Source organism: Lepisma saccharinum, chromosome 17, assembly GCF_977018435.1.
Source record: "Lepisma saccharinum chromosome 17, izLepSacc3.1, whole genome shotgun sequence".
In the NCBI taxonomy this organism is placed as follows: domain Eukaryota; kingdom Metazoa; phylum Arthropoda; class Insecta; order Zygentoma; family Lepismatidae; genus Lepisma; species Lepisma saccharinum.
Window position 1 is genome coordinate 14410361 of NC_139245.1, and position 20519 is coordinate 14430879.

The 20519-nt window shown below is 36.4% G+C and overlaps 1 protein-coding gene across 1 annotated transcript in view; it reads left to right on the forward strand.

Moving 5' to 3' along the window:
- The window catches only part of CAH1 (carbonic anhydrase 1), a 269527-nt gene extending 250182 nt beyond the window's left edge, over nucleotides 1-19345 (forward strand). The window contains exons 5-7 of the mRNA XM_083138966.1: nucleotides 7492-7606; nucleotides 13940-14046; nucleotides 16584-19345. Coding sequence (XP_082995092.1) covers nucleotides 7492-7606; nucleotides 13940-14046; nucleotides 16584-16724 — 363 coding nt within the window. The 3' untranslated portion in view covers nucleotides 16725-19345. The remainder of the gene's footprint in view (nucleotides 1-7491; nucleotides 7607-13939; nucleotides 14047-16583) is intronic.
- Nucleotides 19346-20519: the final 1174 nt, after the last annotated feature.

The window sequence follows — 20519 nt, forward strand, 5'->3', positions numbered from 1 at the left end:
GTTAACGTAACCAGTAACCAAACATTGTCTGTAGTGATGCAAGAGTCTCCCCTTTGAAGGAAATAGAGTCAGTGTTGGACACCCATATTTTAGCAAGTACAAAAAAAAATGTATTACAAATTTTTACACAATTTATCAAAATGTAGGTAATATGTAACCATTATTATTTAATTAATTCGATTTTTCTTGCATAACAGAACACAATGGTGTTGTTGGATTGTCGTTAGATTCCATTGATTCCTTTGTGTGGAAAAATCTTGCATACTGGAAACTAGAGGGAATCATTATGAAGCATGAATTATAAAGGGCTCCCTTAATCAGTTCTTCAGAGAGGCCCATTAATCGTCTATTAACATTATCAACCTGTAAATATCAAGTAGATACAGTCCCTATTAGCCTATTTATGTTAAACTTTATGTTCTTTGGCAATCTGGAAAGGTCATTATCAAAAAAATGCCATTTGATGTTGCTCGAAGTTTTTTTTGTCCGTTGCAGTTTCAAGATATCATCCCTTTTCTGATATTTATATCTTTTGGGGGAGCGGAAAAAAGTGCCTCTGCGTACCCTGCTATATCTGTCAATGCGACCGACACAATATACGAGTATTAAAAATTTGCCCCCTCTAGAATTGACTTTGCCCCCCCCCCCCCCACACACACACAAAGAGTTCCTGGCTACGGGCCTGAGTGTAAGGAATTAAACATAAAATACATTTAATTTACATTAAGTCCCAAATTTATATCTGACCATAGGCACACCAGTGAGGGCACGACGGCACTTGCCAGTTGCCACTGCCTGCTGGAAAACGTGGAGAGAGAAAATTTGTTTGGTTCATTGTGCTCTTTGTGTTGGATAGTGAAATAAATGCTATTCAATTTTTAAATAATTGAAAATAAAATTAAGCATTGCCTCAATTTTGAAGTGAAAATTCATTTTCTTCCTTTTGCAGTTAACATGCCATGCGTTTATTTGCACATGTTATTTCGTTTTCTTTTAAGGCAAAGAGGCACGTGACTCCTAATTCCCTAGAGTTTCTCATTTAGTATTTGAAAGATAAACTCTCAAAAGCGCCAAGCGTATTTTCCAAAGTTTTGTAAGGGTATAATGCATATTATTAATTAAACATAGCTACAGTATCCCATGATGTTTACTCTTTACAATCTTGCTTTGCTCGTTCGGCGTCCTCTTTACCTCACCACATGCCCCCTGCCCCCTACTGTTCTAACAGAAAATATGCATGTATAATTTCAATAGTTCTATGTAGCGAGTGAGTTCCAAATTCTGCTGGTGTTTTCAAATCACTGTTTCAACGATGATTCAGAAACTAAAATAAAGTAATGAAACTCGATATATTTAGAGCATGGCCATAAAGACGTTAAAATGTAGTGGGAAGTTGGGATGCACGTTTGATAGATACCTGATATGGTTTTTGAACTAAATCGATCAAGGAATTTCATATTGAAGTCTTCAACGAACGAGCAAAGCAAGATTGTAAAGAGTAAACATCATGGGGTACTGTCGCTATGTTTAACTAATAATATGCATAATCAGTAGGGAACGGAACTTTATGTGCTAAAAAACTCAGAAATATTTATTTTTTATGTGTCATAAATGTTGAAAATATGTGATAAAAACAGGAAAATATGTGACAAAAATAAAAACATTTGGTAACAAAAACAAACTATAACATGCATTTTAAACACCTGAAATTAGTTTCTAAATGATTACCTCTTAGCGAGCTATTTTTTGGAAGAGTTGCAGTGGATCACCTAGTTTTTTCCAAATTCTCATTGTAAATCTGTGACGATTATCTTTAAAAAGCATCTTATATTGTGAGAAAGATCGCTCCACGTCACAAGAAACAATTCTTGCATATTTGAAGCACGAAATGTCACTAACGCTGAAGTTTTCCAAAGCTTCCTCTTCCTCTACTTCACCTCCTTCCAAAACACATGCAATTTGGCACAATGTTTGAAAACCTTGGTTTTTCCCAAAAATTTCTGTACATTTAGATCCAGTGAGTTCTTTGAGTTTCGTTTCTACTATGCGGACTTCACCAATGGAAGCTGCCAAAGTTTTCGCGGACGATTCAAGCTTTCATATGGAATTAGAAAGAATGGACAGGTTTGTTGAGATGTATGCCAATTCGACTTTTAAGGAGGGCTCCATCAACAGTTCTTGCAGAATTCTTCTTTGTCGTGATCATTTACAACAGATACAATTTTTTCAAAGTTCTGGGCATAACATCTGCATCGCGCAACTACAGGTGTAGGGGGAAGGGGAACCTCAGGACATTTTTGTTTAAAAATGTCTATTCTTCTAGGCGACTTAAAAACTTTCTTCCCATTTGAAACCAGTTTATCGACATTGGGATAAAGAGCTCTTATCTTTTCACATATTCTATGCAATGCATAAGCCACACATGTAACGTGCACCATTTTGGGGTAGCTAACGGCAAGACCACTGCATGTATGCTGCAGCATCTGCCAAGAGAAGAACATTGTCAAATTTTATGCCTTCCGGCCACAATAGCTGCATTGCTTCATTAAAAAGCCTTGCTATCGTTACGTGTAGCCAGCCACAGCTACTTACAGCTATTTTCTCCCAATAGGATCGTAGGCGAGGTGCCAGAAGTCTGCCAGCGAGAGTGTTCAAAGACAAAACAAACCTAGCACTCTCGATATGAAAGAGGTGCGGAGAATAAACATTTTTCCTTCCAGGATTTCGAGGTAGATGAAGTCAATGAGCGATTTTATGTATTTAAAATGAAAATTCGCAAAATATGTATTTACATACGGAAAACTGGAAAATATGTGTTTTTATGTAAAATAAAATTTGCTGTGTTGACATATAAGGCTATGATCAGAATTTTGGCAAAAATGAGGGTCTCTATCTTATCGCAGAAAAAACATTTATTTACCTAAAGTTCCTTTCCCTAATAATCAGTTTGCAAAGAAATGGTTCTAAAAATGTTCTTGCTCGCTTCGCTGGCAGTGTCATAATTTATTTAAGTCATATTATATCTGCATTTATTACTACTACTTCAGACAGGCAAGTGCGAGCACACCCATGCAATGCATTGTTACTGATATTTCAATTGGACACCTCCAAGTTGAACTCCGAGTTACACCTACTGCAAGAAAGATACAAATACAGTTAAAATATTGCGCAAGTGTTCCTAATTTCTTTATAACTAGCTTAAGAATTGCATGAAATGATTCCTGGTAAATATGTTAAAATTTTGTGTTTTTTAACGTCATCCCTTGTGTTTTGTCTAACGATTGATTAAATCAAGTACTGAACATTATCGGAAGGAAAGCAATACTCGAAACGTTAAACTGAAATGTTAACATTAATCTATTTTCCATTTTTTCCTGTATTTGACATCTTTTTTCTTCTGAAATATTACGTGAAGTGAAGGGAGGTGGGGGGGGGGTTAATCTCTAGAAACATCCTTGAAGAAATTGAATTAGGGCGAACATTTTTAAAACGGTCCAAAATATGCACTTAACTTCCCCAAACTTACACCCCTCCAAAATTATCCAGCACCCCCCCAAGGGAAAAATCCTGGATAAACCCCTGCAGGCAAGTATGGTCCTGTACGCCAAACCTAGCCGGCGTCCGGCAAGCAAAGACATTACAGAAATGCTACAAGGAGAGCTGTTAGTGGAGCGTTGTAGACGGATCGCGAAAAATAGCTTTTATAATGCCATTATGCTCAAACATGTATATAATTAGTCACGTTTTACTTTATATTTACAGCATTTACGCATTTTTAAAATTTTAAATCGGGGAACGCCGGGCGTATGGGCGTATTAGGACGCTACGCTACTGGTATTTAGACGAGTCAGGGGGTCAGGACTCCGCGGAAAAACTAACAAAGTCCAAAGAAAAATACTTCCATTTCTTTGGCAAGACAGCTGTTTTTATACACACGCCAGATAAAGGATGCATGTCTTTTTTTATCTGTTCATGCATTAATAATAATAATAAATTTATCTATTTTAATAACATTAAAATAATAACGTTTATTTATCTATTGATAATAAACGTTATTATTGTTGTTTTTACTTTATTATTATATGTAATACCTACACTTGGTTCAGACCTCCACTCGAAATATAGTTCTATATAATGCCTGTCCACTGGGTATCGAACCAGGGACCCCTTGATTGTTAGGTGAAGATGTTGCCATTTGGGAGGCATAATTATTATATAATATATTGTATTATTATTAAACTATATAATATATTAGTAGAGTTTGGAATATCTAAGAAGCTTGTTAATATGATAAAAGTATGCACCAGTGAAACAAAATAAAATTCGTGTGGATATTAATATGTCTGACAAATTTACAATTCATGATGGGTTAAAACAAGGAGATGCATTATCTCCATTGCTCGTTTTTAATTTTGCCTTAGAATACGCTGTTAGGAAGGTAAAAGAAACTAAAATTAAATTGTGTGACTCAACTGTTAGCATATGCAGATGATGTAGACTTACTGGGGGATGATGTAAATACAATCAAGAATAATGCTAAAATAATTTTCAAAGCAGCTAATGAGATAGGTTTGGAAGTTAGCAAAGAGAAAACTAAATATATGCTAAAAGGCCGAAACCAAGTGTTAGGTAATAATCAAAATCTAATTATTGATAACAACTCGTTTGAACCAGTTTCCAAAATCAAGTACTTAGGAGTAATACTAACAAATGAAAATTATATTAAAGAGAAAATAAAAAGCAGGCTTAATTCAGGAAATGCATGTTACTTTTCTCTTCATAAACTTTTGTCTTCTCGTTTAATATCTAAGAAACTAAAAGTTAAAATATACAAAACAGTAATTTTGTCTGTAATATTATATGGATGCGAAACTTGGTCCCTTACATTGAAAGAGGAACATAACTTGAGAGTATTTGAATATAAGATCCTTAGGAAAATATTTGGGCCTAAAATGGATGAGGAGACAGGTGAGTGGAGAAGGTTACATTTTGTAATTTATAAGTACGTAATTTGTATTCATGTCCAGATGATATTAGAATGATTAAATCAAGAAGACTTGGGTGGGCAGGCCATGTGGCACGAATGGGAGAGGAAAGAAGAGTTCACAGGATTCTTTTTGGGAAACCTGATGGTAAGAGACCAGCAGGAAGACCAAGACGAAGATGGAGGGATAATGTTGAGATGGACCTAAAGGAAATCGGTAGGGATGGAAAAGAGTATATAGATCTTGCCAGTGGCGTCGCGTGCGGTTCGCATACCAGTGTTCACAATAATGTTTTTGTACTGAATGCAGATTTACTCCACTCCCTTGTAACTTCATCTTGAGTTGAAAAATTGAGAATAACAGTTGAATTTATTTTCAACAATTTCCCCCCCAAATCACGCTATATTTAAAGTAATACAAAAAGGACCTAGGGGAAATTGTCCCTCTCCCCCCTTAAAATCCGACAGGTTTAACAAATTCTCGCTAAAGTTTGCAACTATGTAGTCACAGACCTTTTCGAGTCCCCCTAGACATGCCTTTTGAATACTGCACTCTGGTGCCGAATGTAAGAAGTATTGTCGCTTGCATACTGTGTTCGCACAGCGAAGTGAACATCTTCTGGGTATAGTGGCCAACAGTCCCTTAGCTGTCAGCTCTATGCAACACGCACAGCAATTGTGTTCAACGTCCTCCGTGGAACACCGTGGGAGTCAGTGTTACCAACTATCTAGAAAAGTTATCAGACGTGAAAGACGTCGTCGTGTCAGAGTAAATTGTGTGTATATACTCGTGTGTGTGCATTTAATATGTACGTAAATTAAAACATATAGCCTACATGAGTGTTCACGTGCTCATGCGAACATTATCAGGAGACGCGCCTGGATCTTGCTCAGGATAGGGACAGATGGAAGGCCTGTGTTGCTGCAGCCATGAACCTTTGGGTTCAAGAAGGCTAGAGAGTTAATTATCATATTAGAATAACATATGAATGCAGTAAGACAAGGTAAGAGAGAGCACCATCATAACCAAAGAGGTAGTCTCGAGTCTGGGCAAACAGTCCCAGGTTTGGTTCTCATTGGGAGCTCCAGAATTTTTCAATATTGATCTAGAATCATGAGGACAATTAGGGCAGTACTTGAAAGTAACATATTCTAATCAATAAAGTCAGATTGCAGCAATGAGACTAGATTTACTGACCATATGTCATCCAACGAAAGGTTGCTTGGCAGACTTTGGTTCTCATAATTAATGAAATGTGCTTCTCACTGAGATGCAATAACATATAAAATATGAATATTTCCAGACAATCAATTTCAAGGAGGAGGGGCTATGGCCTCTTTGTCGTCCTTTTGTGTCTAGGCTGTTCTTATGGGTTGTCAGTGTGACGCCTTGAAATATTTCCATTTGGGTGTGGGTGGGGGATGAATTCTAGTAATTCCTTTTGAAACATCAGGACACTATATATAGCATCCCTATGGTGGATGCCTGGAAAATGTCGGCCTAGAATTATATATTTTCCTTTGTCACATTAAGTTGCTTTAATAATGATGAAAGATCAGTGGCATGTGCAGGATTTACAAAAGGGAGGGAGGGGTTATTATATACTTTCTTTAATAGTCAGAACTCATTTTGCCATCTTTCCCTGCCTTTGGCATTCTTTTTAGGAATGCTGGGCGAAGGAGGGGGGGGGGGGAGTTTAAGACTGTAAACTGTAAAGGATTAATAATTACAAGGAATATAACTTCAGACTCAGCCCCGGGCCTAGAAGTTTGCTGCCCCGACCCCAAAATACGTACAAAGAAAACTTAATGTATGAACAACTAAGCTTGTTGTTCGTCGCAATTTCACATGGTATAACCAATTTTTAACATAACAAAATGAAAGAATACATAATGTGAGAAGATAAGTACTTACTATTGCATCTTGGGCGATTCGGCAATACCTATCATCACCACCTTTCGCGATCAACATGTCAAAGAACAATACAGCTCTATTTCCAACTACCAAATAGGACACATCAGTTTAACTCAAACCTCAATAACAGGGGGCGGGGGCGGAGGACTGGCCCGTGATCAAACAATAGATAGCGTTGTAACTTGGCACCGCATATGCACAACTAATATAAACTTTCCGCACCGCTTTCTTTCGCAGTTACTCTTTGCTTTTCTTATCTGTTTCTGCTTTATACTGGATATGCAAATGGATCTAATTTGAATTTTCTCTGCCCCAAGAAGACCAAACTGCTTCAAATAATGCGGCTTCCATTTTTTATACATTTTGCCGCCCCCTTGAGCTTTCCGCCCTGTGCAAATACAGGTGTTACACATAGGGTAGAGCCGGCCCTGTTCAGACTGAAGCAGTCCCTTGAGACGAAATGATGTATCTTCATTGCTTACTATTTTTGTTAGGAATTGGTAAGGTTATAAAAATGCTTATAATTGAATACTTTAAATTTAATTTAAAGAAAGACAATGTGCAAAACTAACTTAACTTTTGCTCTCTACAGCCTGGCAAGCATCATGGCGAGATTCAGCATATTGTCTCTTTGCTTTCCAAAATACAACATTCTGGGCAAAGAATAGCATTCCCTGACCCTGTGGATCCCGAAAAATTACTCCCAGGTAAGGTTTTTTAATTGGATAAATTGTTGTAGAATGAATACAATATTTTTACATTAAGATATGACACAAGAAGGCTAAGATTTATTGTCGGTAAGAGAAGAGATGTTTATAAGTAGTCTACCTTTGACATATTAGAAATTTTGGTTGCCTATTAATTTTGTAGGTTCAATTGAGTTTTAATAAATGTGAGAAATGATGGCAGTGGAACAAGTGCTTGGAAGAATATTGAAAGGGGGTAGGAGTAAGGTAAAATACTGCTCTTTTTCTTGAAGACCTGTGTAAAAAATGTTTGATCAAAACTTTTAGAATGTATTGGTATCAAGTAAAAACAAATGTTGAGAAATGGGATACCAACTGTATTCTACACCATTATATTCTTCATGTTGCATTTTTATTTTAAAACTTCTATCTCTTCTAACATTATGCATTATGGTGCATAGGCCTTACGAGCTACGTATCACTGATAGCACTGTGACTCTACCAAATGGAATATTCCAGGTTAACTACCATAATTTGTCCTGAATTGATTTCATTATGTGAGATATACAGTGAATATGTGTTCCAGAAGGTATTACATGGTTCTAAGGAGTGAATTAATGAAAAATGAGGATGTAAACTATGAATACTATCAAAGTTTATGCTGCAACCTGGATGGCAGAGTGGTACACACCATAACATGTACCAACATATTTTGCAACTTGTCAATTGACTTGTAAATACAAGACTCTGACATTATGTATTGCTTGCCAATATGTTGTTATTCAATATGATTATAAATGGAACAGTTTTTTAAAAAAATCATGATATGGTGTGGTGTGAATATCATGTAGGGAAAATTCTGCATTTCTCATCTTTCTCGACTGATTGATATCGAAGATTCATAGGCCTGTAGGCTATGGCATCTGGAACCATCTAAGATTAAATTAGTCAATAGAAAGAAAGGGAGAGCAGCATGAAAACAGATAACTTTTCCCATACAAAATAAAAATTACTTTAACTGTGATTCAGCTATACTAAAGAGCTTTTCATTATACAAAATTGGGGAATTGAGCAATATTAAGAAACTCATATTTAATCTGGGAACATTCTGATGCACTCTTAACTCTATTGAGTGAGTCACTTTTGTGTGATCAAAAGTATACAATTTTGTACCAGTATGAAATGTTGAAAATTGAACGATTCAGTGTATTTGAGATTAACATTATTTTATTTGCATGTTTCCTATTGTTACATGGTAAATGTATTTTGTGGAGTGCTATTTTTTCTATTTAGACAAGAAGAGTGAGGAGGCGTATATTGTGCCCCACCCTCCTGAATGTACCTTCTTTATCCTGGTGTTCTATGTGTGCAACCGCAGCTGATCTATCACTTCCAAAGTCACCTTGTGGCTCTACCAAGTAACATAAAACCAATCTTTGCAAGCATTTCAGTTGCTTATACCACATTCAGGCTCCCTTCACAGTGGACAATTTATGTGAGAAGTCAAAAGCAAGATATTCAGCTATAGAACCTGCAACATATTTGTGGCTCTTAACCTTGAAGCAATGTTGTTAATGTCAAATGTGTAAATGCTCGGTAAAAGAGCTCAATGGTTTAGGATATGGGAACAGGCTGGTGCAATACCAAATGTAGAATTGGACATATGGAGTATGGTATGAAAACATTACCCAAAATTCACTATTATTTGGAAATAGTGACATATCCAGTTCAGAGATTATTATTTGTGGTGATTTGAAAAGCTGAGAACTGTGATACCATAAGCATACAAAGAAAATTGTAAATTAGCAACATTATCTACATGGCACAGTAGCAACATGAAGAAAGGCCATTAATCTGAAAGGGGAGGAGGCATTTTATGTATTTTGCATATTTTCCAAGGCTAAGGATATCTTGATGGCAAAATATTTATTTCTTAATGTTACAGTAGAGTTAGGGGCGATTCCTCCATGTAGGAAGTGAGAAACTTCCTACTGTTCATTTATACTTGCTTCCAGTTCTCTACTTTTTAGGAGTTTAACAATAATGCACATTATAAAATTATGAGCACAAAGTACGTACAATTGACTAGGTTAGCTACTGTCAAGAGTTGACTGGTGCCGTTCCTTCCAGCCGCAGACGAAAGACGACAGAGATCCAGCGAGGAAGCATCGAGGGGTTCCTACAATCAGTGGTGCCAACACCAAAACAAAATGGTACTCAACTAGCACAGTTTGATCTTCATTGGCCCTTAGCATCCTGCTTTTGGCATAATGGTCAAATCTAGCATAATCAGCAAACTCGATTCCCAGGGAGAGGGAAATCGAATTCAAAGGAATACGTTTTCATGAAATATAAATAAAATTACGTCCAAATCTTACTTCACCAGCGGACTTGTTTCAAATAAAAGGGACTATGCATACACAGTGAGACATTTTTTTTTACAACCATGCGACGATCCATCCTCTATATTTTCTTTATCCTGTCGATTTTGTTCCTGAGGAGATTTTACGTCAGTAAATAGATAGATGGTTGGGGGTAAACAAACTATTTTCTCAAACCTTTTCGAGTTCTATGCTGAACCCATTTTGTTCGTTGAACAATTCTACAGAATTTTGTGTAGTGAATAATAAGTAACGCAAATCCAAAGCTCAAAGTATATGCATAATTGATCATAAAACTGCAGTTACCCAAAAAAAAGTAATTAATAATAAATCCTAGAACAATTTAGAAGCATTTAGCGTAATTTCAGAGTTTAAGCAGCACTTTTTATTATCCTTAATCGACACGACAAAGAGAGGGGACAAAATCGAAATTCTTGCAAAATCTGAAATATCGTCAATACTATTTTCGTTGGGATTTTATAGGTTCACATTAAAAAATATCATGGTTCAAGAGGGCAACGGCCCCTTGCCCTACCTTGTGTGTGGGCCTGCAGGTAACATTCTAAATGCAATGGATAGTACGAGCGATTTGTGCGACTGTAATTGAACGCATTTTTGAAACCTTCCTCAGTTTACCATAACTTCTTCCTACACTCAGGCGCGGTTGGCCCTATAGCGCACAGGATCAGTGAACCCCCAGTAATATACGATAATCACCTCGAGAATGAACAATGAACAATGTCTTTAAATTTTCACATTATTTCGCTAAAAATTCTACACAATAAGTCATGTATTTGTGCCCGTAACACGGCGAACTCTCTTGCTGAGAAGAAGAAACCGCGAATCGGCCGCCCTGATACAGACCCTCAGTTGAACCCCCACAGGACAGCTCGTGCCATTGTGAAAGCTTCGTGCGGGAGCAGAAGCGCGAGGAGGGTATAGGACAAAATACATGGGAGATGAGATTCCAGAACCTATGTCTCTACCCAACGGTCATGCGCAGTTCGTTCTCTCGCAGAAGCCGCGGGACAAGGCTCCTTTCTCGCTGCTTCCTCCCTTCCAGTGTTGCTGTGTGCGGTTCAAGTTTGAAGCGCACACATTACATATTCAATCTTCTCTTGTATCATTTTTGCACCGAACTTCTTGGAATAAATGCAAGATTGTGTCAGAGATGGATGAGTGGAAACAAATAGAAGCTGGAATTAGATGCGATGAATTAAAATAAAGGAGATACATTACCAGAATACCTTGTGCATGCATTCAGAGGTTTTTCCTTAAAGGTGGAAACACTTCGGGTTCGCGAAAGAGAGAGAATGGCGCGAAGACGTGACTCGCTGTCGCTCGGTGTCAAAGTCTCAAGTTTTTTAGTTTTTGAAGTGCTTGGATACTTGTTGGAAAGTATTAAGTGATGCTGCGAGTGAAACGAGGGATGGACTTTACCTAGGTTATGTCATTTGATTCAGTGTAGGCGTTGCTGTCCGCGCAGGTAAGAAATGACTGATAGAAATGCACATAATTAACGTAAACAAACTTCCTTGTCCACTGAAAAAAAGCGTGTGCTGGTCGACCAGCACCAAATTTGAACAAACCTGTCGCGTATAAATGAAAGGGTCTCAGGTTCGATTTCTAGTATGCGCATGCCATTAGTTGCCATTTCCCTTTAACAAATGTAGGACCAGTTCTGATTAGTCAGCATGGACGTCCGGAAGGGGAAAAGGGGGCCGCCCCCCCATGGAAATTGAATGTAAACCAAAAATTATATATTACATGCATATAATTTAATTTCAGTCACAGTAATTTTTGGTAATTATTATAAAAGCGTTGCAGTAACTTCAGACTGAAGGAGTGTTTTTTGCTCCTCGTGGGGAAAAAATATATTACTTGCCCCTACTTGAGGATGTCCATGATATTCCAACAAAACTCAACTTTTTTCATAAAGGCACAATTTATTGTAGTTTCAGCCCTAAATTTATTCGCATACCCCTACAACAAAACCTTATACTCCCAGATAAAAAGAATTCTTGACAAAGCTTTTAAACCCTCCCCCATCCTTTTGTTGGGCGAAGGAAGTATATTTTGCGGAAAGTGAATATATGTCACATCACTTCAGTGAACCCCCGGGTAAATAATGCACGAGCCGCGCCTGCCTACACTCCAAAAAAGCCACGAGTCTCCAATGAGTAGAGTTCTTCTTCAACTGATATAAATGCAGATGCTGCCTACAATCCAATGAAGTCACTTTATTTTATGCTCATCTCTTCCTTACCTATTAAACTATATGGTGCACCAGTTTCTTCACTCAGTATCTGCCAAGCAGCTAGACAGACCATTGTTCCATCATTACTCCTACTTTGTTTCACAATGTGCTCCTTCTATTCCAAAGAAACTCTTTAATTGCCATCATGATGGCGAATCAGAGCAACAGTAGCTCAGTCATTAGGGAATCTGACTACCATGTGAGAGACCTAGGTTTGATCCCGGCAGGAAGAACCGGAATTTTTTTCTACCTGTTCAAGCGACTCCAGCGCCCCCCCAGCATCGTATAAAATGGGTATCTGGAGGAAACTCTGGGGAGTAAAGGCAGCCAGGGGCATGGTGCTTATCACATCACTCCCACCTTTGGCCATGATCAAGAAAGTGTGGGGCCCTAACTCCACACCCCTATGCACACACCTTCATGGCATGGTGCAAAGTGCAGAGGAGCATTTTTTTTCCGATTGTGAATCAACAGGTATAGTTACTTGTGTGGTCATTGATGAAACCACAACATAATTTTGCATCTTGTCAAACTGCAACTAAAATCACTTTTAAAGCAAGAGGACAGGGGAGGGGAGGATGTCCCCCAACAATCCAGGCAAATTCACTATAGACAGACATATATATGATCTAATGTATTACACTATTCTCCTCAAATAGTTCAAATGATGTGGTGTGGCTATCCACATGATGGTGGGCTTATGAATAAATTTTATTTCAAATTATATTTCTTCAATTCTCACAACCTGTTTTATTGATACAGATGTGGCCTCCTTCAAATCTGTATGTTTTGTTAAACTATTTACAAAATAAAATCTTTACAGGAATAAACCAAGAATCTTGCTTCTTTGACTTCCACTCATGTTGCAAACAGTAATTGATATTTCACATGAAATTTAACAAAAAATTAGTTACCTAATAATACGGCAAGCTCTTGAATAAAACAGTGATAGTTAACTGTGAAGGTGGTCTGAATTTCTGCTAAGATGAGCATTTCTTTAGTTCTGATTGCAAAATTTCAAATTACTTCCAAAAGGCATGTACACATACAGCAGAAAATACACAGTGACTTGTAGTGTCTTTTGATCACATCCTCATGTATTTTGAGGTTGACACTTTTGCACTAAGTAATGGGTTTGCTTATAGTATTTACTGGTAAGTGCATTTATAATGAGCAATTCAAGTTAATCCATTTTTAATTTGAAAATTTTTAATTTTTATACACAGATAAGTTACTACTTTAATTTCCTTCTGAAACAAATCCTTGCATTAAATTCATCTTCAAAAGTTAAGTTGAACTTGAATTATAAGCATGCCCTTCCAATTTCTTACTGATTAATATTTGAAGGTGAAATTAATGCATTTCTTACATATAGTGCAAGGTTAGTACTAATCAATATTTCTTAAGCATGTCCTAAGAAGTAATGTCCATCTTTTCAGCTGTTCTATTATCCTCCTATTCATCTATGCATTGAAAATTCAAGTATTTCTAATTTCAACAGCATTGGTTCATTATTATGTATAACTATAGCAACCAAACTCTATATTTTATTATATTGATCGCATGATGTTGAAAGCATCACCCAAAAACTTGAATTTGTGCATTTTCTGTTATCGTGCACCTCTTATTGATATTTTACAGCATGTTAGTTTTGGTTAATGAAAGTAAGTGCAAGGCACATTATGAATGCTTAATGGCTTTGAATTTTATAAACAGAGAAGCATGCCTACTGGACATACCTGGGCTCACTGACTACACCTCCTTGTTCGGAAAGTGTAATATGGATTGTATTTAAGCAGCCCATTGAAGTATCTGAGGAACAGGTAAGATTTAAGGCTAAAATATGACTGCTTTAGTCATTTTATATGTATAGAGATTTACTGTTGATGGCCGAGGTGGCTCAGTCGGTAACGCGTCTGACTACCATGCTAAAGGTCCCGGGTCCGATCCCCAGCCGGTTCAAATCCAGGAACTTTTCTAACGGTGGAAGCGGCCACGGCGCCCACCCAGCGTCGAATAACATGGGTACCTGGGGGAAACCCTGGTGGGTAAAGGCGGTCAGGGGCGTGATGCTGATCACATCACCCCCACTCACGACCGGATCAAGAATGTGTGGGGCATTACCCCCACACCCCCTATATGCCTTCATGGCGTGGTGCTATGCACAGGGGGACACTTTACCTTTTTTTTGTTTTTACTGTTGTTCACAATAGTTATTAGTATTTTTGCACATACAAGAAAAAAGTAATTGTATTATCAGGTTAACAGACCTCAAGACAGTTTCCACAAGGCACTTCAGTGTCAATATGCACAATAAAGTGCAAGTTATTAACATATCACATGTGCACTGTGAGAATTAATCTTTTTGCTTTGGGGGATGCTTACTAAGTGGTATTTTTTGCAATTTTATTTTGGGGGTTAGGTTCTTTTGCATATGCAAATCCGTATACATTACCAATCAGTAAAGTAAATTGTTGCCTTGTGGATTGGTTCTAACCTAGGTCATTAAATCTTATAACATTTACACTTAATTTAACAGTGCATATATTTATAATAAAACCTAAACTCATATATAAAAAGAGCTATCGAATTGATAACAGTGAAAAACTTGATCAAATTTCTAGTGTGAAGTTGAAGCTTAATGTACCTTCAAGTTTCTTGTGAACAATTTAATACATGTAAAATATGAGCACTATGCTATGAAAACTTAAATCGAAAACAGCCTGCTGTTGTCTTGGACCTGTGAGGTTGGTCAGTTGCAGAATGGTGTTCTTCAATTCACAAGGCTACATAAATTTCAGCAGGGAAATCTTTGATGACTGGACCATTAATGGACACAAATTATTTTCCTATTGTGTTTGTTACATTGAAACATCGCTGGCAGGAATAAAGATATTCTTTTGTCAAAGATAATTGTTCATCACAGTACAAACAATATTTAGGCAGAGCTGATATTTGAAGGCTAAAGATAAAAATGTAATCTGATATTGACAAATCCAACATGTGTGTGTGTCATGGGCATAAGGTGTTCTCATAAGTTTTATTATCCTTATAAATATTTATAAATTATATTATATAAATTTTATGATAAATTAATCTATTACATAGATATGTTCTGAGAAACACTTAGATGTGATTCAAATTCCAACTCATTCACATTTGGAAATGTGTACAGATGAATTGAAAAGAGAGTGATAAAGCGAGAAGTAAAAATAAGAATAGTTGTGGCTTTGGTTGATGTGATTTAGTTACATAAAATGTGAAGACTGAAGTTACTTTTGGGATAAGGGGGAATGCAGAGAGTTTATCTCAATGCACGATAAGGTGCAATTTAATAGCTTACCACATGTGCACATGGGTGATTTTTATACTTAAATTCACTTATGTACTTGTTTAGTTATTTCTGTCACTCTCACTGAGACTTGTAACAGGTTGTCATAAATAGTAAAATGACTTGCCTAAACATGTTTTTCAACTTTGGTCAGAATTATCATCAGAGGCAGGAAAGAAATAAGATTTACACAGTGGAAGATAATATAGATAGCTGCAGCCTCCTGGTGTCGAAGGGTTTTTAATGTTCTAACATAATTATTTAAACTTAATCTGTTTTAATCTACATGTAAAGCAGGTTCGAAAATTGTACGTAAGTTTAAGATAAGAGTTTAGACAATAGCTCTTTTGCTGTTCATGATGCTGATGACACATGAAATGAAGTTTGATCTTTTTTATGTAATAGTCAGTTACCATAAGAGTAAATGGTAATAGTTTCCTCTTTGGATACCTAAACAAAAAAATTAGCACTCGCCCTTTCCTAACATGCCCAAAACATCAACAGTGAAACACAAGTTAGGATAAGAGCATACGGTAATCACTCCCTACCTCTTTCCCTCCTTTTGATATCTAAAATGACTCTATCGTCCATGGAGAGGAAGTGTAAAACAGTAATGCTTTAATGAAACCAGCGGAGGAGTCAGTCTTTCAAAAATGTAATAAAACACTAGTAACTTCCATAATTACATTTCATAGGACTAAACCAAGTCAAGATGAGGAACAAACTCCAAGAATGAGTTTTTGGCTTTGTTGAATGTATCTAATATGAAGATCTCCATTTGGAGTCAGAACAAAGTATTTCCATCTCTTCTCCTTAGCGGTAGTTGCGTATCTCCAATTTACTTTTTTTTTTCTCTCCTTAGTCAGACATATTCCTAATACATTATTTCCTCTGTTCTGTAAATTTGATACATTGGAGTTAACATCCCGTCTAGTTCTCACACGGAATAAAACACTATTGATTCCTCTTTTTCACCTCATCTTTCATCACTCCTATCATATGAATGTCTAAATTTCACTTCTATTTCAGTTGCAGGCATTCCGGCACTTGAGAAATTATTGTGAAGGCGACACTTGTCCTTCCGACGATTTTCAAGGGCAGGTAGTGAATAATTACCGTCCACCATTGCCCCTTGGAAACAGAGAACTGCGGGACTGCAACACTGCATAATTGATATGGTAGAATGTTACAAAATAGAAGGAAATCAACATTTTTAGATTTATAAATTCATAGAAATACAAAGAAATGTGTACATTAAGCACAACTCCCTTGCTGTGTGACTTTTATGTACATGTGTTAGATGCAAGAACATATCAGATAGTTCAGTACTCACCTGCAGTTATCAGTATGTGATAAATTAACAATAGCTAACATGTACCTGATATGTTATTAAATATTCTTCTATGCTGTTAAAATATTCAAAGCAATAGTTGAATTGTATTGTTTGCTTCATTCTGTTAACAATAGATTGATGGAATTAATACATTTTACATAGGTGTAGGTTTCTTTCTTGAACTAAAAGTACCGTCCTAGATGTAGGGGTAATGTAAATGTATTTTAACAGCAATGTCAGTGTTAGTTTTAAAAATAACATTTATATTAACAAAACAGTTGCTGATGGGTGTACTACGTCATTAATGTAATGTTATAACATGTTGTTAGAAAAATTTATTCCTGTTGGATTTATAAATTTTTATACGTTATGTTTGTGAAACTAAACAACCAGTTTATTCTAGAACAAAAGAAGGGTTTGATTCAAATGTACAAAAAAAGCCAGCTAATTTATAAATTTTCAAAACATTAAAAATAAGTGGTTTCTTTCATTTTAAAATTCTTATTAAACTTTGCAATTAATGGTGGGAACTATTTTTACAAGGCAGAGCTCCAATCTTCTATCATGATTTTTCTTTTTACATTTGGTAAAAGTTAAAAGTGCATAACAGTGGCGGTGTAAGGAAAAAAAATATTTTGGGAGGCACATGGGGGGTGAACATTCTCTCTGGAGGGGGTCAGTTACATTTAGTATACAGCTAAATATGACTAAAAATGCATGTATGTGCTAAAAGAGTATTTTTATCCCTAAATTTTATTGTTGGCTGAAGATGGGCACTTGTCCCACTCACTTATGCAGGTCAGAGAATGTTATTGCATCTGATATTAATTATTCTCACAATAGTAAAATTCCTCCCACCATAGTCTGCTAGAAACATTGAAATTGTACTATTGGTTATATATGTTGTACTAAAACTATCATTGTTTGTTTTATATTTCATAAAATTTAAAATCAAATGGTTGGAAAAAAAATATTTTAAATCTTATTGTGAAGATACACATATGGGAGTGGATTGCAAATATATATTTGATATTGAACAAGCTTACTAAAATAAAGCATAATATTTTTAATACATAATTATATTTCATATATTTATCAATTGCTGTGTACGAATTTTATTACTGTTTTCACATATATGTACAAAACATCAATTCTTTTCATGTTGTAGCAGCTATTGAAACTCTTGATTTAGACAAACTTAAGACTCCTCATTATGCATAAAATATGGTTATAAATAACTTAGAAATTGACAGTTATTACTTTTTGGCCTATTAGTTTATGCAACTTGCTCTATATTTAAAAAAGCATGAAATAGCATGGAAATTATGAACTAAGAAAACTTTGCTAGTGTGTTTATGTAATGTAAATTACTTGCGGGGTAGTAATTTGAAGATTGCAAGAAAGGTGTTACAAAAATTAGGAACATATCTATGATATAAGATTTCTGGATGCTACAGTTTCAATGTAGTTTCCTGATGTCCATTCGGCAGCCACGTTTTTTTTGGTGGGGAAATGTAATGACTAGAAAAGAGTTTGTCTGGGAACTGGCAGAAGAGAATAAAAAAAGTACTTGAATTTTCTTCATGTATCGATATTACACACTGATTTCAAGAAAATTAATGTGAATTTTCATCTACATTCCTAGAATTTATGGGGTTAAAAAGGTGCTAAAAATCTTAGTTTTCAGCATTAAATATTCAGACTACTTGTGTTTTATTCTAAGCTATCTACAAGCTGATTCATGTCAATATATCAGTGTCTATGCTAACCAGGAGGTAGAGAAAGGGAAATTATTGTGAACTGCTAATACAGTGCAATCCCGATTTTGCATTCACATTTTACATATTTCTGCATTATACATTCAATCTTGACGGCCCCAACATAGAAAAATGTTATAAAAATTTCCCCGATTTAACATTTTTCTGAATTTTAATATTTTTTTTACCTTGATCCCCTGAAAAAAGTAAAAACATTAAGGTTTCACTGTATCAACAAATATTGTAGAAAGTAAATGCAAGACGAAGTGCACACGAAATGTTCTAAAATGAGGCACGTAATATCTTCAGTAGTAAAATGTGCATTGAATAATGCAGCTGTTAATTGACGTTGCACTTCTTGCAACTGCAGTTATGTGTTAAGTTGCAATTGTACAACAAAATGGCTCCCATTTCTCACCTCCACACACATTGTTTCTCAAGCAAAATCAAACACAGCACTTTGTTGATCTGTTTCAGTGCTGCTTCTTGTTGTACATATTATTGTGATTAGTTAGTTGACATCACATAATTATTGTTAAATATGTTTCATTAATACATATATTTAAAGTTTTTAAAATATGTCTAGCAGTGAGTTACATAAAATAATCACCTAATTGAATAGTGTATTTTTAGATTTAATGATACTTGTTAGAGTACACAGACTGTGATAGTGATGACAAATAAAATGATAATATGCTCAACTAATGGTTTTTCAATACCCAATATCCTTCCAGTTAATAGAAGGAAAGTTTTGAATTGCTGACTATAGCTTCATTGTTACCTACGCCGTCCTAACAGGCAACAGTGATAAGTGATTTGATATTGTCAGTTGTATAGTTTCCAACTCTACACTCTGTCCTGGGATCTCTGAGTAAGCGAACGAATACAAGTCCTCTGCGCAAAGTGGAAAAGGTTTGTCGTCTGCAGAAGAAGTCACGTGACTCATGGGAGCAGTGTTGTAATTTGCGGAAGTTACAATTCTACTAGACATGAAACTTAAAAGGCTATATGCTGTTGTCTCATTAAATATATATATATATATATATATATATATATATATATATATATATATATATATATATATATATATTAATGATGAAGGAGACAGTAAACACTTACCACACGAAGAGAAATTATTCTATATTTCGCGATTTGAGTCGCATTTTCAAGTTAGGAGGAGAAAGATCGGCGTTACTTGGAGAAGAGGCACAGAATACTGACCGTAGCGTCTCTACGATCAATGTTGCCAGAAACAGTTGATAGATGACGAGAAGTACTTTAACCAGTGTTTACTGTAAGGTGGGTGGGTAATTTTGGGGAGGAGAGGAAAGGGTTACTGGTTGGCTAGGTTGAGTCTGGGGGGTATAGTGGCGTGCATGCCTGTTATATAGGCCCTTTCCCATCGCCTGCGGAAAGATGTCAGAGTGGGGGAGGGGGGGGGGTAAAAGGTGGATGATGGCAACACGGAATCAGTTGTTGAAGGTGGTGTTATGGCTGTTGGCGTGGATGGCAACAGTGAAATCGGAGTTTTGGGTGGAGGAACAGTGATTATTGATCCTTAGTTTCAAGGGGGTGGAGGTTTCGCCTACGTAGAAGTTGCCGCAGATTTGGCAGATGAGGGTGTAAATTAGGTTGGATGAGTGGCAGGTGACCTTAGGATGAAGGGTGAACTCGCCTGCCGCTGTGGGGATCAGGAGGGTGGGGGAGGTGATGAGTATGGGGCAGGTCTTGCATCTGAGTATATTGCACCTGTGAGCTGGGGGGAGTGGTGTGGAAGGGGTGGGAGTGTTTCTGACCAAGATGTTTTGGAGGTTGGGGGGGCGACGCAAGAAGACCCTAGGTTTATCCCGAAAGATGTCCCTGGTATCAAGATCA